Source organism: Cynocephalus volans, chromosome 8 (assembly GCF_027409185.1).
Source record: "Cynocephalus volans isolate mCynVol1 chromosome 8, mCynVol1.pri, whole genome shotgun sequence".
Classification (NCBI taxonomy): domain Eukaryota; kingdom Metazoa; phylum Chordata; class Mammalia; order Dermoptera; family Cynocephalidae; genus Cynocephalus; species Cynocephalus volans.
In genome coordinates, this window is record NC_084467.1 from 43403870 (window position 1) to 43428774 (window position 24905).

Consider the following 24905-nt stretch of genomic DNA (forward strand, 5'->3'; position numbering starts at 1 on the left):
AGCTCTCCAAGCATGCTGCCCCAAAATAGGCATCACTCATAATTTGAGTAGCAAAGGGCAAAAAGCTTTTTTAAAACATGACTCAATCTCAACAACTTACTGAAAGAACTGGTACACGATCTTTCTTTTAAAAAGTAATTTTTTCCAGGAAGAATGAAATCAAAGGATTTATTTAAAACATACCTAGTACTTGTACCTTACATCTTCACATCTTTGAGAGCTGACCACTTTTAAGTATTCATTTGACATCTAAATTTTAATCTTAATAATCTGTATGTGGACTTAATAATCCTTTGTACGTGGACTATACCATGTTGAACGTATTATCGGTATTGAAAAAGCTAGCGTTAACAAATATTTACTAGTCAATTCCACTTTTATGCATCTGAAATAATATCCTCCAAAATGCATACTCCCTACTGCAAAATGAAGGCATTCTTTAAAAGACATCAAGGAAGAAAAAAGAAAGATACTGAAATGGAAATTTTCCACATCAAGCCCTATTTACCTATTCACAGAGTGTTATTAAATATTAAACTGACTAAGTTTAACTCCCCCACCTCTATTTCAACTCTTTCAATGCCCTTATTTGTCCAGACCTTTGGTACTCTCCCATAAAAAGGGGTAAATTAAATTCAATTACCTAGACAGAAATTGCGCCCACATGATGACTCTTACAATTCTAGGCCCGGGTAAAGATTCTACACTAGCCCCATTCTTTTCTTCTTCTTTTTCCAGTCTTTCTAGGATAATACATTTTCTTATTCCTCTATCCTAGGATAAGAATTATGCAGATCCTCAACTCCCAGCATTTGTTTTTAAAACATATAATGTGCACAAATACACATAAATTCAAATGTTATCACTGATTACCTCTGAGATATATGGTTATGGGTGATTTTTATATTTTTGTTTTCATTATATTTCATTTCTATAACGAGCATTTATTAATTTTATAACCAGAGCAAAATGTTTTCAAAATATAATCCTTATACAGAATAAACAGACCTTTACTGAAGATCAAAAGATAAATATATATTTTCTTTTTGTCATTAGAAAATAAAGCATGAGTTTAGATGTTGCCCCAAAGAAACCCCAAATTAGAAAAAGATAAAATAGTAAAAAAGACTCACACCTGTTTTTCAGTGGTTTTCTTTCTAGCTTCTGCCCTCTCTTCTAATTCCTCTAGTTCATTATCTTCAGTATCAAGATCATCATCATCACGTTCATCTTCATCATCAAACTCATCTTCATCATCAAAACCTTCTTCATCATCATCTTCTATTTCGGCTCCAGAATCTTCATCATCATCATCTTCTTCTTCTTCCTCCTCCTCCTCCTCATCCTCTTCTTCATCATCTGTTGCATTTCCTGTTTTACCTTCCATGTTACTTAGGTCTGAAATCAAAAGTGCCTGCAAGCCATTCCGTAATTTGATGTATCTGAGGGGAAAAAAAAAAAAATCACAAAACATTTTGATTTAGTTGTTCATTACATTAGACCAACACAAGTGATCAGCTTAGAATTTAAGGGGAAAAAATCCAAGCACAAACACACACACACACAAAACCAGCACCATTTGTAAACTAATAAAATTGGTTGCTCTGGGGAAGGAACCACAAAAGCTAATCAGTTTCTGAACAGCTGGAGGGAAATGTAGGCAGGGACACTTCACTACATACTCTGTTTGCATTTTTAGAAATTTGAACTATACAAATATATTTACTCATTCAAAAAATACATTTCAGAAGTTAAACATACATAACAAACCCATCACTCACTCGGCCTTCCCTACTATTTTTGGGGTTTATAAGTATAGATTGAGCATCCTCAGTTTGAAAATCTGAAATCCAAAATGCTCCAAAATCCAAAACTTTTTGAGCACTGATATGACCCCACAAGTAAAAAATTCCACACCTGAAAAACACAAAAAGCCTGCCCTTGTTTGTTGTTGCTGTTGTTAACGGCTGATACGGGTATTCTGGTGATCCTACTGTGCTGCTTATTTACCCTGAATACATTATTTTTTTCACTTTATTAATGGTATGTCATATTTTTTACTGGTAAGTATGTATGTGTGAATAAGTGTAAGAAAGTGATTGCTTATCAGTAGCATATAAATTCAGTCAGTAATGGTGGTGATGTTAAACAATCACAGATTTTCCACATGGGTGTCTAAGACAGTGATATTTTTGCTTTCTGATGGCTCAATGTACACAAACGCTTCACACACAAAATTGTTTAAAATATTATATAAAATTACCTTCTTCAAGTGAAGTGGTTGCATAAAAAAATAAAAATAAGGGCTGGCCAGTTAGCTCAGTTGGTCGGAGTGCGGTGTTGTAACACCAAGGTCAAGAGTTTGGGTCTGTGTACTGGCCAGCCACTAAAAATAAAAAAATAAATAAAAAGCTACCTTCAGACTATGTGTATAAGGTGTGAATTTTGTGTTTAAACGTGGGTTCCATCCCCAAGATATCTCATTATGTATAGGCAAATATTCTATAACTCCAAAAAATCCAAAATCCAAAACGTTTCTAGTCCTAAGCATTTTGGATAAAGTGTACTCAAACTGTACATAAACATTCTACCAAACCAGAAGACTTAGCCAAAGAGAAATAAATCTCTCAATATACAGAGCAATCATGCCAGCTTAAGTATTAAAGAAAAAATCACATAAATTTAAACTCGGATGACTTCCTTTTCTACAATGTATTTGACATTATACCAGTCTCCAAATCTGCTTTTACGGCTAAACAAATGGTTACATCTCTAAGAAAACTAAATCCCACAGACCGGTAGCCCTGCAGAAAGATGACTCATTTAGTAAAACTACTGTGTCAGTTTGATGACTACATGCTCATTACAAACTGCTCTCATTTATACTTATTGTCTTATATATTTATTCAGTAAGCATTTATTTAGCACCTTTTATGTATGAGATGCCATGCTACATTAAGGATAAAAAGAATAAAAACCACAGTCCTCACCATCAGACGCTCACTGTCTAGTAACGAGAGAATCAAAACAGTACAATACAGAATGATACAGGTAAACACAGAATGTTAGAAAGAAGGAAGCAATCAGGAAACGCCAGTGAAAAAAGGCACAATTAAGTCAAAGCTTGAAGATGAAAAAAAGAGTTAGCCAAGCAGAAACTAGGAAGAATAACATGCAAAAAAAGACAAGGAAGGAAGCCTCTGGCCCAAGGTAGAAGATTGAACACATGGATTTATTTCCCTTCCATGTCAAAAATCACATTTATGTGGTAGAAAAAAAAATTGTGGTTATTTTGTTTGAGAATAAAATCATGATAGTTAGAAACAGAAAAGGACACTGTTAGCAGATCACAAATTTTTAGAAATTATTAGAAGACAATACACAAGTTTGATAAGATCAATAGAGAAAACAGCAAAGAAACTCACAGACCTACATACATGTTATAAGATATTGGTTCTTCCCAAGCAAGCCTGGAGAAAGCCTAAGCTTCAGATCAATAGATAAAAAGAGTAGAGAGTACCGCAGGACAATAAGCTCAATTATTAAACTGGAAACAACCCAAATGTCTACTGACAGCAGAATTGAAAAACTGTGATATATTTTCACACAGTGAAATTTTTTTTCACATGATGGAATATTATAAAACAGGGAAATACATAATTCAACAACAAGCTTCAACACTGGTTAATCTTAAAAATATAATAATGAAAAATGCAAGTCACAGAAGACTACATATCATATGAGTATCACTCATATAAAGCCCAAAAAACAAGCAAAAGTAAACAGTATGTTGTTCATGTATATGTATATATGTGATAAAACTTTTTTTTAAGCAAAGGAATGATAAACACAAAAATTCAGAATTGTTGTTGGAATGGAAGGGCAATGTGGGAGAATATGGAGAGACAGGATGATGAAGAACACAGAAGTAGATCCTAGTTCTTAAGTTGAATGATGGGTTTTTCATTTTGGATTTGTTATTCGCCACTTACACAGAAATTGCAACTACAAAGAAATCGTTTTCTTTTACATATATCAAATATCACAGTATTAGAAAAATTTCAAAAGGTAATTAAAGAGCTTCATTCAGTTATAACTTGGCCAGTCAATGGCCAGCCATTGTGCCAAATAATCAACTGTAGGAGGCCAGAATATGCCACCCCAAAATATACCTCTTTGGCTTAAAGATTGTTGAGCTGAAGGCAATTAAGAAGAAGCAGATACAGGCAAGTTCTCTGCTCTCCCTTTATTTGCCTAAAAGCAGGACATAAATTTACAAAGACAAAAGATATCCCAGCCCACTACCTCCTTTCTACCAGGAACAACAAAGGTTAACCACTGAAGACAACTTTAGATCCTTATTGGCCTGGAGATGGCACCAGAGAAATCTACATTAACAAGCTTTACTAACTAGCCTCTGTCTGCCATTCATTTGCCTTTCTCCAAGCTGCCACTCCTAGAGACTCAAAGTCCTTTTCCTCTGTCTTGTCACTACTCTAAAAATTTACTGTTCTTTGTTGAAGATGCTATATTAGCTGGAATTCAAAGACAACTTTCTGAAAATTTACTCATTCTTTGAGTATCTCCCAGTATACATGAAACATACATATTAACAAACTTATATCTGTTTTTCTCTTATTAATTTGCCTTTTTCTACAGGAGTCTATTCCAACTAAGAATTTAGGAGGGTTGAAGAAAAAATTGTTTTCCTCCCCTACACAACCAAATAGCAGTAGGAAAAATTAAAATCCAAGAGCTGTTTTCCAAGAATGCAAACAATCTGTCCAGAAATAAATTCTAAGATGAATCTTAGAAGTGCAGAATTTTAGAGAAACAAAGTTTAAGGTAGTCCCATACATACATATCATATATCAAAGCAGGCTGGAAAAAAGGGGGAGGAGAACTCTGCTCGCGTCTTTTTTTTTTTTTTTTTTTTTTTTTTTGTCGTTTTTTTGTGACCGGTACTCAGCCAGTGAGTGCACCGGTCATTCCTATATAGGATCCGAACCCGTGGCCGCCGCGCTCCCAGCGCAGCACTCTACCGAGTGCGCCACGGGCTCTGCTCTCGTCTTTTTAAGATGCATTTTTTTTTTTTACAAGCTTAAAATTTTCAAAAATAAGAGAACAGAAAAAAATCTAAAGGCACGCTACTTTAAAAAGAATCCTATGCACTATCTTCAAAGTAAATCACAAATCTGACAACTTCTCACAACCCCACAGCCACTTCCTTAGTCCACGCTGTCACCAGGTCTAGTTTCCTCCTAACTGGTCTCCCTGATTCCATTCTAACCTGAATATTCCAGCATACCTATACCATCCCACACACATACCTCAAGTCTACTCTCAGCAGCCTGTATGAAGCAGATCAGTCTTGTTAAGGGCTGAATTGTTCCCCCCAAATTTACATATTGAAGCCCTAAACCCCACTTCCTCTGAATGTGACTGTATTTAGACATAGGGAAATTAAAGAGATGATTAAATTAAAATGAGACCTGTAGGGTGGGCCCTAATTCAATCTGACTGGGACTCGAGGAAATATGGACACACAAAGAGACACCAGACATGTGCACACAGAGGAAAGACCATGTGAGGAGATACCAAGAAGACCCCCATCTACAAGCCAGAGAGAGAGAGAGAGAGAGGCCTCAGAAGAAACCAAACCTGTAGACACCTTGATCTTGGACTTCTAGGCTCCAGAATTGTGAGAAAATAAATTTCTGTTGTTTAAGCTAAACTGTCTGTGACATTTTGCTATGGTAGCCCTAGCAAACTAATACAAGGACATCACCCTTCTTAAAAAGCATCAGTTGGGCCGACCCCATGGCTCACTCGGGAGAGTGCGACGCTGGGAGCGCAGCGGCGCTGCCGACGCGTTCGGATCCTATATAGGGATGGCCAGTGCGCTCACTGGCTGAACGCGGTGCTGATGGCACCAAGCCAAGGGTTGCGATCCCCTTACCGGTCACCAAAAAAAGAAAAAAAAAAAAGCATCAGTGGCTTCACATCATACTTGGAATAAAATCCAAAATCCTTACCACAGCCTACAAGGCTCTTCATAATCTGGCTCCCTACTACCTCTCCATGCTTCTTTCCCACCACTTTTTCCTCATTCTCTTTGCTCCAACCAAATGACTTCATTGTTTTTTGAACGTCCAAACAGACTTCCACACCAGGGCCTTTGTGCTTGCTGTTCCCTGGACCCTAAGAGCTCTTGCCCCAGATATGCTATTTGCATGGCTGCTCCACCTCTTTCAAGTCTTTGCTGAAATGTTCCCTTTTCAGAAATGTCTTCTCTGACCACATTATCTAAAACAGCAACCTAGTCAATCTCTATTTTCTTTCATCGTGCTTTAACTTTCTTCACACCATTAATCATTACTTGCCTTTTTTTTTTTTTTTTTAAATTTTCAGTCTGCACCATTAGAATGTTAGCCCTAGGCTGGCCAGTTAGTTCAGTCGGTGGTTAGTTCAGTCAGTAGAGCATCAAGCTGATAACACCAAGGTCAAAGGTTCAGATCCCCACAGCCACCTCCCCCCCCAAATAACAATGTTAGCTCTGAGGGCAGAGCTTTTTTTCTTCACACCTACGTCCTGTGGTATCACCTGGCATATCCCAAACATTTAAGAAACATTTATTGGGGTGGAGAATCCCCAGCGTCACTCTCTCCCACAATCAAACAATTTACAACTATTAAAAAGCAAAGACTGCCAAGCTGAGGCCACTAGAGCTCAGGGGAAGAGGAGGAGAGATCTATGGAGTTCATGAAGGTGGGAGAAGCAAGAGAAAGGGACTTCTCTGACCATTTCGAGCCCAGGCCATTTCAAAGCTGGCTCTGGTGAGCATGTGGAGCAAGAGCAGGCAAAAACCACAGCTGTGCCCTTTGTGTGAAGTTGCTTGGAGTCTGCAGGGGAGAGGAGTGGCTTGTGGCAACCCAGTCAAGCAAAACTACTGACAGGGTTCCTGTGGACCCACATACAAATGTGGGGCCACAGACAACTTAAAAGAGGAGCCACTCAAAGGCTGGTGATGAGTCATTGCAAGGGACTGGTGCATGGCCAGCCCCATGGAAGTGTTTAGAGTGCAGGGGGTGCGGGAGATTGGCTCACCGGGACAACATTCAGGCACAGCATAGACAGCTGATTTGCCTGGACAACATTCAGGCACAGCATAGACAGCTGATTTGCCCTCCAGTCAGCACAGGTCCACTCAGTGGACCTGCATGGGGTACAACTGCATGGGGTGCAGTTTGCTGAAAAGACTCAGGTCCAGACCAAAGTTTCCGCACAACCCAGATGTATTGGACTTCACGAGACCCAGAAATGCTTAAAAGGTCAACAATTAAAACTTGAGCTGCACAAAAGCCTTCCCCAGAGAATCAGCAGCAAAGCAGCAATTTAGCTCAACCGCAGGGTTCAAGTGCTGGTTTTCACAGGAAGTTCTCCATTTCAGAAATAAGCAAATGACAACAAATTAGTTCCAGTGCAGAGTTTAAGTGCTGGGAGTACCTAATAATAATCCAACACAGAACAGAAAGAAAACACAAAAAAACCACAGATCAGAGACAAAGTTCTGATATTAACCAGTAAAGGTCTAATACCCACAAAAGCACCTATAAAACCTAGAAGAGGTGGAATCCCCCTGGGCTCTCAAGCCTGGATGAGGGGAGTACAAGCGCTTCAGCCACACACCCCCAACATCTGCATCCAGCCCAGAGATGACCAAGCCTCCGCAGAAGCCCCCGGGGATCCCGAGACAGAGTGGGGGGCCAAGTGCCTCAGTCACACCCCCCAACATCTGCATCCTTGGCCCCCCTGGGCCCCTGAGCATGGATGCAGGGGCCAAAGGCCTCAGCCATACACATACACCCACACGCCGACATCCACATCCAGCTCAGCAACAACTGTACTGCCACCAGAAATCCACTGGGCTCCCAAGCCAGAGTGGGGGGAACTGTGGGCCTCAGCCATGCCCCACCCCCACCTGCCACAACCAGGCCAGTGAAGGAAATGGCCATGGGCCAGCCCCGCTTCCCACCCCCACCCCCTCCCTCTCCCTCTGCTCCACAACCTCTTAGAATGTAAAAGAAAATAATAATAATAATAAATAAATCGGTTTTTTTTCTTTTAAAAGAAACATTTGTCAAATGAACAAAAGAATGCTAACGCCTGAAGGGGGCCTGATTCAAGGTAGGTACTTAGTATCTGTTAAATGAAACAAAATATCAGATAAAATCTAATATCTAGTTTTATATAAAAAAAAATGTGTACACACATGTTCACATTAAATGCATTTAAAGGTACAGCAAAAGAACTAAAAAGCGTAAACACTAAATGTAACAGCAATACATATCTGGGGAGAGGAGTAAAATAGAGAGAGGTACAAAGTACTTTCATAGTTTACTGTAAAATTTCTATACTTTTTCAATCTTTTGTAATAAAAATATATTCATTATTTGCATAATAAAAATAATTTAATGAAAATTCAAAACTTACTCCTTAGCAAGTTAAGAACACACACAAAAAAAGCCCTTAGCCTTATAGAGGGTAGCTTCCATAAATCAACAACAAATCCATCTAAAAGGCAGTCATGGACTAAATGCCCTTTATCATCAATTCTATTCAATACTGTACTGGAGGGCCTAGTCAATGAAAAAAGATCCAAAATATAAATAAATTAAAAATAATTATGAGGTACAAATATTGAAAGCTAAAACAAAGCATTACAAAATATATATTACCAAAAAAAGCAAGAGAATTACAAAAAATATATACATGTATGTATATATATATACGCTAAACAGCATTCATCAAAGTAACCAAAATTAAGAACTATGGACAAAAATCAATAGCTCTCCTATCCACCAAAGGTAATTAATTAAAATTAGATTTTTAAAAATCCCATTCACAAAAGCAACAGAAACTACAAAATACCTAAATATGTATCTAATAACAATAGCTCACATTTTAAATGTATTAACTTACATGTCTTAACCCATTTAATCCTCACAATAACCCTAATAAGTTACTACAGTCAGCCTTCCCTATCTGTGGATTCCACATCTGAGGATTCAACCAAGGATCAAAAACATTCGGGGAGGAAAAAATTGCATCTATACTGAACATGTACAGACTTTTTTTCTCATCATTATTCCCTAAACAATATAGTATAACAACTATTTACATAGCATTTACATTGTACATTATGTAAATAGCATATTTATGTACGCTATTAGGTATTATAAGTTACCTAGAGAGGATTTAAAGTATATAGAAGGATGTGCATAGGTTATATGCAAATACCATGCCATTTTATATCAGAGACTTGAGCATTCACAGATATTGCTATCCCCAGGAGGTCCGGAACCAATCCACAGTGAAACCAAGGGATAACTGTATTCCCACTTTATAGATGAGGAAAATGAAGCACAAAAAAAGGTTTTTTTTATTTGCCCAAGCTCATTGTGGCTTAGCAGGGGCAGAACATAAGTAGTATCACACTAGAACCCATTCTTTTCACTACTACTCCACACAGCCAACATGAGAAAAACTAGAAAACTACAGGAAAAAATAACACTAAATAAAAACATAATATAAATATAACATATTATAATATAATATATAATATAAAATATAAATAAAAAATAAAAATAAAATAGTCATCCTATGTTACTGGGTGGGAACACCCAATATTATAAAGATATCAATTCTTCCCCAAAATTAATGTATAAATTCAAGGCAATTCCAATCAAAAATCCCAACAAGATTTTTTTGTGGAATGTGGACATACTCACAAAAACATACAAAAATGCCAAGAACATTTTGAAAAGGGAAAATAATGAGAGGTAACTGCCTTATCAACTATAGAAATACAATATTTTAAAGCAATTGAAATAAAACAGTATACTGGTACAGGACCAACAGATCAATGAAAAAGAACACATTCTAGAAAAACAGCAATGTATATAATATTGTTGCAACACTGTTTACTACCATGATTTGATAAATGATGCTAAAATGATATGAAACAGGCTATTCATTTAGGAAGAAAAAAATAGCCATCTCTACCTTAAATTCAACACATATAAATTCCAGATAGATTATAGATCTAAAAGGAAATAATGGTTTTAAATTATTATAGAGAAAATATTCTAATAATATGGACAGAAGGAAATCTGTACTAATACACAAAATCTAGAAGCTATAAGGGGGCGGAAAAAAGGAAAGATTTCACTATATATTAATTTAAAAACTTTTATAAAACAAAACATCATAAACAAATAGCAAATTGCATACTGAGAGAAAAGATTACCAACATATAAGAGTTCCTTCAAATTATTGGGGGGAAAAAAAAACCCTAACAAAAAAATAGGTTTAAAAATATATACAATAAACATTTCAAGAAGTAATAAAAGATGTCTGAAATGACGCTCAACCTCACTAGAAACCAAAGATAACCAAATTAAACAATAAAATATTTTCATCCAGCAAGTTAGCTAAATAAATAAATATTATTGCTATCCAGTGCTGACAAGGGGACAGGTATTCTAACAAACTCTCACACACGAATGGTATAGCATTTTAGTAGGAAAATATGGCCTTTTTTTTTTTTTAATGTAAACTCTGCGTACCTTTTAATCCAGTAACTTCATTTCTAGGTATCTTGGGGAAATACTCACATGTGAGCAAAGATTTCACCACAGCAATGTTTATGACAGAGAAAAACTAGAAATCACCCAAATGTCCATAGACAGAGAAGAATATGCAAGTAAATTATTCTACAGCCACACCATAGAATACTATATAGCCTAGCTAGAAATCACCCAAATGTCCATAGATAGGACAATATGCAAAAAAATCATCCTACAGCGGTCCTATGGAATACTATATAGACTTCAAGACTTCATTTTCATATAGAGAGAGAGTAATTAGTGACTCAGATTCTAGCCTTAAATTGTTATCTCCACACTTAGATAGATGGTGCAAAATCATTTTTGGTCAAAAGAGGGCAGCTGGGGGCTAACTTTGTAATTATAACTTGTCATATCTCACCTCAAACCACGTGGTCTCAAGTATTTCTCTGTGCACGTGTGTGTGTGGGGGGGCGGTTCTAAGATGCCAATCTTTCTCTAGGAAAACCTCTCTCTTCTAGCATATTCAATCTGTTTTCCGTTATCTGGTTTTATTCTCCCACTGCTCTTATAATGACAATGAAGACTGAAGTAGACTTTGAACCATGTCCAAGAAACAAGAATACGGTATTATTCTCTTTATAATAATTTTCCACCCACTCATTTTTATTTGTTTTTTAATAAAATAAACCAACTTTTTGTGAAGAAGCCACTTTCAGTCATTAAAATTTAAAACCACAGTTAAGAGCTTACATATTTAAATCCAAAAATATGTGGGACCACATGGTGGGGGTGGATGGGTGACAAGTTACATAATTACAAAGCAAGCCCCCAAGTACCCTTTTAACCTAAAAAGATTTAGCACTGTCTATCTACACCTGGAACTAACAATTTAAGGGTAGAATTTGGTCATTAATTACTCCATAGTACATTTGGAATTTTAGTTACCTTTGCAGCTTAACGCCTGTAGACCTGGTTTAAGAAGTCAATAAAAAGCATTAAACATTTTTCTGCCCACCAAAGCATTAAAAAACCAAATTCCTATGAGGAGACAGGGGAGGAGGAGGGAAGGGAAAAGGGAAGAAGGAGGATATAAAAGGAAACAAAAACCTACCTGCATTTTGAAATTCAGTTTCTGCAGACGATCAAGCACCAAAAATGCACCTGTGTCTTACTCATTAAAACATAAAACTAAGCCACCCCATTTAGGATTCACTAGAAGTCCACTTTGCTCCCAAATGGCAGTCCTTCCTCATTTTTCAAAGTCTGTGGACCAGCTGTTAGGTTATTAGGTGTGATAGCTCCCAATGTGACCTGGTCAATCTTCCCAGCAAGAGTTGGAGTCTATTTCTCCCCACCCCTTGAATCTAGGCTAGCTTTCTTAAACTTGCCCCATAGATTGTGATGAAACTGAAGTGTGGGTCCTGCAGCCTAGGCCTCAAGACACTTTGCAGCTTCTGCCTTCACTCTCTTAGGACTCAGCTGCAATGTAAAGTTCAAGACAGATTATGAATGAAGAAACAAAGCCCACCTTCTAGTTGTCCCCACCATGACCCCAGTTACCTAATTGACGCCATCTTACACACTCTATTCCAGCCAACAAACTAACTGAATACTTCCACACAAGTGAGCCCAGGCAAAAGGAGCCCACAGAATTCTAAGAAATAAATCATTGCTGCTTTGATTCACTAAATTGTGAGGTGAACCGTAACACAACAGTACTAATACACAGGGAAAACTCAAAATATAGCACTTCTCCTGTATGATTGAGCAATTCCACTTCTGGATAAATATCCAGAAGAACGTAAAGCAGGGACGTGAACAGATATCTGTAAACCAATGTTCATAACAGCATTATTCACAATAATCAAAACCAAATGTCCACTGATGGATGAATAGATAAACAAAATGTGGCATAAACATACAATGGATTATTATTCACCCTTTAAAAGGAAGGAAATCAATACATGCTACAACATGGATGAACCTTGAAGATAAGCTAAGTGAAATAAGCCAGACACAAAAGAACAAATATTGCATGGTTCCACTTATATGAGGTACCCACAGTAGTCAAATTCATAGAAAGTAGAATGACAATTGCCAGGGACTGGGGGAGGAAGGACTAAGGAGTTTTTGTTTAACGGGTGCAGGGTTTCAGTTTGAAAAGATGAAAGAGCTCTGGAGGGTGGTGATGGTTACACAATAATGTACATGTACTTAATGCCACTGAACTGTATACTTAAAAATGATTAAAATGGTAAATTTTGTGTTATATATATATTTTACCAAAATAAAAATAAAAGCACCTGTCTTCCCCACTTGATTTTTAGAACAAACAAAAAAAAGACACATGGAAGAGACTAATGGAGAGAGCAAAGTGTCAGCAATACCTTTAATAAAAGCTAGGTGGAAGATTACGGTTTAAGAAGGACTTGAAGAGGGCTCGCTAACACTCTCCAAATTGACGTTATCCACTAAACAGCAAGATTTCCCCCAAAAAGACACAGCCTACCCTGTACTCAGTTTATTGCACTGGCAAAGAATATGCCAAAATACTGGCTACCTGCAGGATGGACTAAAGAGAGGAGAGGTGAAGGGCCGGCCCGTGGCTCACTCGGGAGAGTGCGGTGCTGCTAACACCAAGACCACAGGTTCGGATCCTATATAGGGATGGCCGCTTCGCTCACTGGCTGAGCTTGGTGCTGACAACACCAAGCCAAGGGTTAAGATCCCCTTACAGGTCATTTTTAATAATAATAATAATAATAAAATAAAAATTAAAAAAAATAAAGAGAGGAGAGGTGAAAAAGTAAAGCTGAGCATGCCCCACATCATTCTGCCACACTCACTAATCAGATATGTTACTCCTTTTGTGGAGAGGAGTAAATAGAAAAATAGATTAAAAGTGTTACCATAGCAAAGTCCCTCCACACTGAGCCAGTGATCCTCCGTATTTCACAGCAGTTTCAAAAGAAAAAAAGAGAAAGCGAGAAAACAGAGAACTAGCAAAAAAATTTTTTTTCCCCCAAAATTTCCAAGAACTGAAGGACACATATTTCAGACTGATTAAGGAGACCATAGTTAGAGAAGTTTTAAAGCTCTGGCAGAGAATTAGGGGTAGAATTCAAGTAACATCACAAAGAAAACTAAACAAACGAAAATAGTAATAAGGCATTTTAGGTAAGACAACAAAAGCACAAGCAAGAAAAGAAAAAAGAAACTAGACATCAAGAAAATTAAAAACTTTGGTGCTTCAAAGGACACCACCAAGAAAGTGAAAAGGCAACCCACATAATGGGAGAAAAATTTTGCAAATCATTTATCTGATGAGACCTGTATCTAGAATATATAAAGGACTGTTACTACTCAATAGTTAAACATGGACAAAGGATTTCAATAGAAATTTCCCCAAAGATATACATAATCTAAGACATCCGCCAATAAGCACATGAAAAGATGGTCAATATCATTAGCAACCAGGGAAATGCAAATCAAAACCACTAGGAGGGCTATAATCCAAAAAGATTATACAGTCTCCACCAAGAAGAAAGCCCTCAACATAAGCACTCCCCTCAACCTTGGACTTCCTAGCTTCCAAAACAAAGAAATAAATCAATTTCTTTACAAATTACCTAGTTTCAGGTATTCTGTTATAAGCAACAGAAAGCTGACTAATATACCAACAAAGGATTAGTATTCAAAAAAAAAATATATAAAAATTTCTTACAAGTCAATTTTTAAAAGGAAAAGAAAGAAACAACCCTTAAAAGGAGAAATACTAACGTCCAAGAAGCAGGAAATAATGCTTGATATTACTCGTAATAAGGGAAAATGCAAATAAAAAATATTTTTAAGACAGAAAACATAATTTCCCACAGATCAGATTCTCAATAATTTTTTAAAAATCTAACAATATCAAGAATTAGTAAGAGGGCCGGCCCGTGGCTCACTCAGGAGAGTGCGGTGCTGATAACACCAAGGCCCCGGGTTCGGATCCCATATACGGATGGCCGGTTCGCTCACTGGATGAGCGTGGTGCTGACAACACCAAGTCAAGGGTTAAGATCCCCTTACCGGTCATCTTTAAAAAAAAAAAAAAAAAAAGAATTAGTAAGAACATAAAGAAGCAGGAACTCTCATGCTCTATTGGTGTAACTGTAAAGGAGTACAACCAATTAGAAGAGTACTTTGGCAACATCTAGAAAGGTTAAAAATGAATATACCCAGTCATTTCACCTATACATAGCATATCATTTATGGGTATATGCACTAGATAAACTCAAATATATGCACAAGGAGCCATATATAGTCCACCGAAGCACTGGAAACCGATGTCCAACAATCAGAGAAAAGATAAATTGTGGCATAGTCATAAAACAAAATATAACAGAAAATTGGGAATAACCTACATGACCACTAATAGTAAAATACATAAGTAAATTATGATGTATTCATACAATAAAATATTAAACAGCAGTTAACGCAAATAACTAGCATTACACTTACCAGCTGGATAAATCTAGAAAGCAATGTTAAACCAAAAAAAACCAAAAAAACAAACAAAAAAATAAAACAGTTTATGAGACAACCAGTGTGATACTATTTCTATAATGCTTTAAAACTTGCAAAAACAATAATATATACTGTTTACAGACAAATATATATTTAACAAAGAAGTATAAAAATACAGATAGGATTGGTATATATGCCAAATTTAGATAGTGGTTAATACTGAGAAAAGAGGTTAGCAAAGTAAATGGGAGAGGGCAGTATACAGTTTCCTCTATGTGAAGTCTTTTTTTTTTTTTTTTAAATATTTTTTGATCTGAAACGAAAAGAAGAAATAAAATGACAAAATAAAAGAAAGACTGAAAAGCATATCCTTATATAACAATTAGGCCAAAGGAGAAAAGGATGAAGATAACAGAGTTGGAAGCAAGACTATGTATGAGAGAGGCACTATTCTAGGCACTGGGGATACAGCAGTGAACAAAACTAAGTCCTGCACTCACAAAGATATATTCCAAGTAAATATGTAGTATGTCAAAAGGACAGTAAGCTCTATGAAGAAAAATAAAAGAGTAAGAATGAGCATGGGGGTAGGAAACCTGAATAAAATTGTTACTTTATACAGAATATATTTAAAGCCATGAGACTGGATAACACAGGGAGCAAGGGCAGAAAGGGAAGAGAAGCAGTGTGAGGATTAAGCCCCAGACACTCCAAAATTTAGAAGTCAGGGAGATAAGGAGGGACTTATGAATAAGGCAGGAAAAGAACTAAGACACTGTTGACCTGGAAGCCAACTGAAGAAAACATTTCAGGAAGGTAAGAATGGTCAACTGTGTCTTATGATGCTGATAGACTGAGTAAGATGAGAACTCAAGAACTGACAAATGTAAAGATTATCAGTGATCTTGAACATAGCTATTTCAGTGTAACAATAGTGGCAGAAGCCTACTCTGAGCTCGAGAAATAATGGGAGTAGATGTACTACACAAACTGTGAACACAGACAACTCTTTTAACAAGTTTTGCTAGTAAAGGAAACTGAAAAACTGAGTAGGTGGAAGGACATGGCTCAAAGAGGATGCAGAATAAAAAAATGTTTTTCTCTTGATGATGAAAACAATTACTGCATACTTGTATGCTCATGGGAATGATATGGTAAATGGGAGAAATTAATGATACAGTATAGAAGGAGAATAATTGCTGGAATAATTAACAGAACATTAGGGGAGATGGAATGGGATCTACTGCACAAGTGGAGAGACAAGTATAGTAGGAGTACAGACATTTCATTTATTAGTAACAGAAGAGAAGGCACACAAAGAGTCAAAGAGACAAAGTCCCTCCCTTCAAAAATTCCAGCATCAGAGGGGAAAGACAAATAAAACTTTAAAAACATGAAAAAAATTGTTATGGGGGCATACAAAAGACTGTCACTCACTACAAGCACGAAGGAAAAATTAGACTCAGAAAAAATTCACAGAAGAGACACTCACACTTGAATTTACAAGGCAAACATGACCAAAGAAAAGAAAACACATGCCAAGAAAAGGAGCACAAAACAGCACAACAGAAAATGAAGATGAGGCTAGAAAGTTAAAAACTGAAAATAGAGGGCCTTGGACCTTACCTGCCATGATAAGAAGTTTGCTTAGAAGGAACAAAATGAGAGATTACAATCCATTTAATTACTAATTATTGTGAGTACCTGCTCAGTGATGTATTTTCACAGAATAGCATTTAAGCTATCATGTAATAAGAGTACTATCTAATATGGTTACTATAAAGAGTAAATAAGATAATCTATGTAAACTCCTTAGAACAGTATCTAGTACATAGTAAGTGCTCAACAAATAGCAGCTATTATTATTAGAAAGATTATTGTTGGTGGTGGTGGTAATAGAAATATGAAATCTCTCTAAAACCTATCCAGAGGACCAAGTGAATTTCCCAAATTAAGCCTAGTCAACCCTTCAGAAAACAGTGTAATTCTGGTAGAGCCAAAGAAAACTAAAAAGGTACTATAATCTACTTTCCTTTGATTTGGATGGGCTTAATGATGACTTCATTCATGAAACCTACATGAATATGAAACAATGTCAGAGTGGAGGTCTCAGAATAAACCATCTTTCTACCTGCTAGGTCTCGCAAGTAGAGAATATCCTAGAAACAGACCAAACGACCAGAGGTTATCCTACAGATCTACCAAGCCATTTCTGATTGGGGCCACACCCTAAGATTTATTGGGGAATAAATATGCTTCTGAAGTAAAGAAAATTTTACTATCTAACTATCCTACAAAATGGCAGTAATTCAATTGTGGCAGATATAAGATATATTAGAAAACATTCCATAAGAAAATGTTCGTGTAATTGCTAAATATGTTATACCATTTTAAAAATATGTAAATTATAAATGCATAGAAAAAAGGCATAAAAGTTATTTAAAATGTTACTGGTGGTTAATGCTGGGTGGAATGATTATGGGGCATTTTTAAATTTTCTTTTTACCTAAATTTCCTACAATGACCATGTAATACTTTTATTTATTGTTATTTAGCATTGATCTTCTTTTAATTACTAAAAAACAAACAATACAAAAGTCAAATCCCTCCTTCCTTTCCCCAGAGAAATGTTTGCTGAATATCATTCCTAATCATTTCTGTACATATCTAAACATTAAAAAGTATATTTTAGATAAACATATAATAGGGGTATAGTATTTGTGGGGATTTTTCCCTTTTAAAAATGAAATTAGACAATATATTTTGTTTTACCCCTAGTTTTCATTCAACAATAAACCATAAGACTACTCTTCCATATCAATAAATAAAACAACTTTTTTTTTTAGTTATGTATTATTTTCATTGCAGAACTATATCATAACTTAATCTTTATCCAACCAATGGAAAATAAAGTTATTGCCAACTTTATATTATGAAAAATGCAAAGAAAATCTTAAATAAATATCATTTAATAACTGTAAACATAGAAAAATAATAGCTAACGTGAGTGCTTACTATGTGCCAAGCATCACAAGCTTCTACATGAATTCAGTATAATACAATATCACCATATGTTATTATTATTTGTTTAATTTGTATTTCTTCTTCTGTAACCTGCCTATTCATACTCAGTTTTTCTGAAAATCAAGTAGTTATTTAAAAAACTGGCCAAAACCCAAATTTAACCTAAGAAATTTGTGGCAAAATAGTCTGAAGAGTTCCATGAAAATGCCTGGCATGTAAGCACTCACACATTTATATATTCTACAAATATTAGTTGAGAAACTACAATGTGCTGGGCACTGAGTGATTAAAACACATGATCTCTGTGGGTTTTGGCCTAGCAAACATTTGTTAAGCTGAGTTAATAAGGGGAAAGCAAAAAAGAAGAGAACACACCAATCAGAGAAAGACTACTACCATATATGTCGGTGCACACCATTTAACACACAATTATAATTGCCTCTTAAACCAGTCTTGCCATATCCTATGCATTTAAACTACTACCTTCCTATTAATGTTCTTAAAACACTGCTTTACTTACATTGCTTTCATGTTTAAGATCCCACAAATTCTTAGCATATACCAAGTATATTTCACCCATTGTCTACGTTAGTTATTTCAAATCTTCACCACTCAAGGCTTCCCCTATACTTCCTACTACTTTCCCTACAACGTCTTAGAGGACCACTTTAGAACATCTCAATGCCTGCTTTACAGAAAAGCAGGGGAAAAAGTCACTCAGCTTCTCATTGCCTGCATCCACATCTATTATATCTTCCTCCACTTTCAGTGAAGAGATTTTTTTCTTCCTTTTCTCTAAAACCAATCCCTCCGGGTGTATTCTTAATCCTGTCACCTCTCTATCATCTAAGGACCATGTTCCATTTATTATCTCCTATATCATCAACCTCTCCCTAATTCTTTCTTTTCATCAGGCAATTGCTCATGTCTTTCCATCTTGAAAAAAAACCTCTCCCTTGACACCATTAATGCTTTATTCTAAAACATCCTCTCATCCCTTCCCTGTTAAAACCAAACTTCTTGAAAAATGTCTACCTCATGATCTACAATTTCTCACTTTCCATTTACTCCTTAACTTACTAAACCCTGGCTTCTGCCTCCACATCATTCCTTTGAAACTGCTTTCACCAGAAATAATTTCTTGGGTTTCCAAAAGACTGTTTTCAGTCCTTACATTACTTGACCTGTCAGTATCATCTGTTATCACTCCTTGTTTAAGCATTCTCCTCCACTGGTTCTTCTTTTTAAAAAATTATGAAAAGGAAAAAAAAACTACTATCATCTAGTTTTCCTCCTGCTTCCTGAATGCTCCTTTTCAATTTTAATTATTTATGGGTTGCTCTTCTGTGTCCCTAAAGGTCCTTAGCCTTAGAGAGATTAGTTAACTTGTTCAAGGCCACATAACTAGTAGATAGGAAGCTAGATACACAAATGACTAAAAATGCCATATTTTATATATATATCTCTATTCTAGCACTTACTACATTTAATGCATTTCAGTTTCAATATCTACTCCCTGACTCTTCCACTGCAAATAATAAGCTCCTTGAAGGCAAAAGTGCTCTTACCGTCATCATTCAGTTCTTCAAAAACAGAGAGCTTTTCAATGCTAAATCTTATTTCCAAACACACACACACATATTTTAGTTAGAAACAATAGTATATGTTAACTTTCTATTCTTACCAGCCTATCAGTCCACATTAAAGATATCAGTCTAAGGAATGGTAAGAGACAAAAGATATGTTTATTAAAAGTCATGTTAGTATTCGGAAGATTTAATGTATTTCAACCTCATACTGAATGAAGTATTACTATTCCAAGGGTTTTAATTGAAAAGATAAATAAATAAACCCACGTTCTTCCCATCCAATACAAAATAAAATGTTCTGTTGTTTTCTGATGTATAGCTGGCTTCTGATACCTTAGATTTGCCTAAGGCTTCTGCTGAGACATCAGCCACCCCTCTACTAAACTATTTGGGAAGCCAGCAGATGTTACTGCTCACCTCGATTGTGATTCTCCTCCTGTTCAACAGCATACAATAGTAAACAACATAATAAATGTTCAGAAATAGCCTGTACCTTATTTGGCATGCATCATTATTTTCTATGGTATATAGAATTTATAGAGATAACCATCTTCTCACTCGTAACAGTCTGACCAAAATTTAAATTAGAAGGGCTTACCCTTCAGAAGCTTACACGCTTTGTAATTTGTTCTCCCCTTCCCTATAGAAATACAGGTCTTTTTACAAACAGATTAATGTAGAAAGTGTTTTATATTTATTCTGGTCGATCCAAACTTCCTAACATTAAGTGTTCTTCATTCTTAACATAATTTACTATTTAGAAGGCACCACTACTAATCCTGTCCATCTAGAATTAAAGATTTGATTAATAATTCCCAAACTGGAGTCCTTTAATCCTTCCAGAAGAGAAGGGAATCAACATTTACCAAGCCTGTATACAGATCCCTTAAAAAAGCATAATAGGTGTACTGGAGATATACTCAACATTTCAAAAAAGCTGAATACAAATTACACATCTATAGAAGTAAAATCCGCAGGCTATTAATAAAGGCAGGCTGGTAAATCTTTCAAGACCACTATTTCACCACAATATCCCTTTAATCAGGTCCTCCTCTGGTGCTTATTCACACATTCAAAAGCCATACAATAGTAATATGATGGCTTGCATTGTAATGGATCGTGTACAAAGTACTACTGAAATACAATGGGAGGAATTAGTTCTGCCTACAAAGGCTTCACAGAAATAACATCTGAGAGTGTCCTAGAAAACTAATTCAGCTCTCTGGGCTGCAGATGCCTTGTAAGTCTGTTTCTGTTTACAAATATTCACACAATTTAACTTTAAGTTGGATAAATCTTTAAAGATCATCCAATCTTGGGCCGGCCTGTGGCTCACTCGGAAGAGTGCGGTGCTGATCTTTAAAGATCATCCAATCTTGAAGTTTTTCATCTTTAAAGTAACAACATCTTTTCTTCAAAAGTCTAATTGAAACTCCAGTATATAAAACAGGTAAAAGTGGACCTGCTCTTTTGAAAGGGGAGGAATAGTTATTGAAAAACATTGCTGGTCTAATCAACCCTCTTCATTTTAAAATAAGAAAGCTGAGACACTAGGAAGGACAATGACTTGACAAAGTCCACATAAAGACTGAAATGCAACAGTTTATTCAAACAGCTCTTAAGCATTATCTCCTCTTTGAAGTATTTCCTAACTTTCTCACCACGTGGAACTTACCACTCCTTACTTTATGTACCTAGCACGTATTTCCATTATAGCTTCTATAAAACTCTAGTACCTCAAATTTAATTTTTTGTGTCTGTGTCCCTCTACTACACTGTAAGCTCCTTGAAGGTAGGAATTGTCTTAATCATCTCTTTGTATGTCACCCTGAATAAAATGTTACTTATTACATTATATTCGACCAAGTTTCAGAAAAGATGTGAACTACCTTGGCGCCTGACACACAGTAGGACTTAGGTATTTGTCAGAAATGAATTTGCAGAAAATTAGGTCATTAAATGAAATAATACATCTAAAGCAGTTAGAACAATATCTGACACACAGTATGCATTTTATAACCTATAGCTATCGTTATATAACTTTATAGAGGCAGAGGAAAAAACGTAAAGCCATTATTGAACCTTTAATCTGGAAGACAAAAACTAAGCACCTTTAATCAAGTTTTTAACTTGATCATTTACATGTTACCAATGTTGCACAACCACATCTTTAATGAGACAGAAGGAAAATTAGGCCATCTATACAGATCTCTTGACCCTGGCAGTCTGGGAAAAATAATAAAGCGTTGTGTATTGTTGGGCCGAGCCCGTGGCGCACTCGGGAGAGTGCGGCGCTGGGAGCGCGGCGACGCTCCCGCCGCGGGTTCGGATCCTATATAGGAATGGCCGGTACACTCACTGGCTGAGTGCCGGTCACGAAAAAGACAAAAAAAAAAAAAAAGAGTTGTGTATTGTTAATCTCTCGACTTTGAGTGAAAGGAGAAATTAGGCCGGTCTTAAACTTGGGGCTAAGTCACTTCTTTCTAGACCTCAGTTTCAGTCAGCTGTCAAACGGGGCTGGTGGCCAGTGAAAAGATTATAGCTAAGGTTCTTTCCTGCTCTAAAACTGTAGGGGCTTTTAACAAATTCGAACCTAGAATCCTTCTTCGGCTTTCGACCCAACATGAGTAAGAACTCTATAAAAATCAGCAATTGATGCACTGGATTTGATGTCAGATGGCCGGGGTTTTCATACCAGCTCTGCTGTTACTTAACTGCGTAATTCTAAGCAAGAAGCAAACTTTCTGGGTCTCAATTTCCTCAACCTGTAAAATGAAGTTGTCGGATAATATGAACTCCATTTAAAATACATCATAGTCATGATATTCTATGAAATAAGCTACCTCTGAAGGAAATATTCAGGTGAGGACTGAGTTACCAATTATTAGGGATGTTTGGAGGATTCCTGAATAAACCAAACGTAGAAAATTTCAGGATTGGAAGAAACCTCACAAGTCTCTACAACTCACCCAACTGAGACCCAAGTCCTCTCTAATTTTTTCTTGGAAGAGGTCACCCGATCACTCTAATAATGGAAGAACTACACATGAAAACAAGTCACTTCATCTTAGGCCAACTACGATGCAAAGTTCTTTTAGAAGAAGAAGCTACACCATCCTCCTGCAACTTCCACCCACTAGTTTTACCTCTCTTTCACTTAAGGGCACCTCAAATACTTTTGGATGGTGATACTATGCCCCTTAACTATCTTCTCCCCCAATATTAAAACTCCGTCAACCTTTCCTCATAACGCAGTACCAAGACTCTCTCACCATCCAGCCCGCATTTCTCAGAGAAACCTCCATTCTGGATTTAGCGAATGTCAAAATTATTCAAACAGCTCTTCCCATTCTGACATCCTGATACCTTGTGGGACCCAAGATTTCCCACTTGCCCAGCTAACACCACATGGAAGCCCCTAATTACCCTTGCCATCTCCACCCAAGGAAGCAGTTGTAGTGGGCAGTGTGCCCTGTTGCTCCTTCGGGAGATACGGAGGCAAGAAGTGACCGCGGCTCCAACAGAGAGGCCCGCACCCTGTTCTCCTCCCCAGTCCAAACCTCCGCCCTCACCGGTATTGCTTGGGGTCGCTGGGAGACTTGATAATCTCAGGGTCTCCGGCATTACCGAGAGACCCCCTCCGTCCCTCCTCCTCAGATTCATCCACTCCCACACGGGCAACCCGGCCGCTCTCGCCCAAATCCTGTCCATTGGGCTGCAGATCAGGGCAGCTGCAGGTAGACTTCGCCTTGTTCCTTCCAGGCATGGTCAGGGTAGGAAAGGGTCTGGCAGCAGCAGAGTCTTCGCACCGACCCCGCACTTCGATACTCCACAGCGCCGCGAGCTCCCGTCCGACCTCACACCACAACTTCCTGCGGGTAGAACAGACTGCAGCAAACGTGATTCTCCTCAGCATTCACCACCAAGCTGGAGCGATGGGCATCCCGCTCCCCAGGGCCCACCTCCTCCTCCTCGAGCCACTCCTCCTCCTCCGCGTTCCAGAGGCGGTGGCGGCCGGCGTTGGTGCTGCCGCAGCCGCTGGGGAGGACAGGCCTGAACCCCTACTCCACCAATTCGGTTTCCCTCACGCCAACTTCCCTCATCCCCCACCCTCCCGGCCGTCGATGACGCTACTGATTTTAGCCAATCATGGCGCAAGAAAGCAGTCACGCGCACGTAAGCAACCAATGGGAACAAGGAAGGAGAGAAACCAGAGACCGGGCCGGATTCTTGGAGCGCCCAGCGAGCATTTCGAAACCTACGGTGGGCGGGGCGAGGGAGAAGAGGCGGAGAGAGTGGCGCGCAGGACGTCGGGAGAGTGTGTAGGCAGCTGCGCCGCGTTTGTGACGTACACGGGAAGTTGTTCTGGGGGAAGCTTTGAATAGTGTTCCGCGTCTCAGAGAAAAATATTCTCCTAACGAGAAAACCGAGAAGCGATTGAATAGCATGAATTCTAAAGTATTTTTTCCATTCGTGTGCTATTTTGCGCAACCTTCCCCTCAGACCTGGGGCGGAGGCTTCGGCCGTGACTCAGCACATTGAAAACGCAGAACGCCGGAAGTCTTGTTCCGCCCTGCCGGATGAACGCTGCTCCCGAGCGGAGCTGAGTACCGGAAAAAGCTCTGCGTTCTTCCGCTCTGTTGTTTGTCCAACCATGGTGCTTCTTGCTCTCGAGGCCTAAGAAAATGCTTAAGATAAGGCCTGAATGTTCTCATTCATCTGTGGGAAAACATTTTTTAGCTCCCCCACAGACTTGAGTCCATAGTTAGCCTACTGTTAAGTTCAGCCAACTTTTATTGAGCAACTGCTGCCCTCAGGTTCCTCATCCCAAATTTTATTCTGCTTACAGTGGCCTTTGGTGGCTAAAATGTGACTGAAGCATAGACATAAATGAAAAATAAAAAGCAGCTGACATTAAGAGATACAGTATACTGACGTTACGTGACAAGAGATCCTAGCACATAACAGGAATGAATATATTTCTGGAGAAAGACTTGAAGCAGGGAGATATGTTGATGGTTATTATGTATTTAAGTTTTTCTAGGCCTGTACCGAGCTCTAGACACGGAGTACAACCATGAACAACACAAAAACCCCTTCGTGGAACCTGCATTCTAATAGGAAGAAACAGGCAATAAAATAAATGATGTAT

General features: G+C 37.6%; 1 protein-coding gene across 2 annotated transcripts in view; it reads right to left on the bottom strand.

Annotated features, from left to right (window-relative positions):
* The window catches only part of NRDC (nardilysin convertase), a 93725-nt gene extending 69872 nt beyond the window's left edge, over positions 1 to 23853 (bottom strand). For both annotated transcript variants that reach the window (XM_063104391.1, XM_063104389.1), the window contains exons 1-2: positions 23326 to 23853; positions 1136 to 1442 (exon numbers count right to left, since the gene is read on the bottom strand). In XM_063104391.1, coding sequence (XP_062960461.1) covers positions 1136 to 1442; positions 23326 to 23669 — 651 coding nt within the window. In that variant the 5' untranslated portion in view covers positions 23670 to 23853. The remainder of the gene's footprint in view (positions 1 to 1135; positions 1443 to 23325) is intronic.
* Positions 23854 to 24905: the final 1052 nt, after the last annotated feature.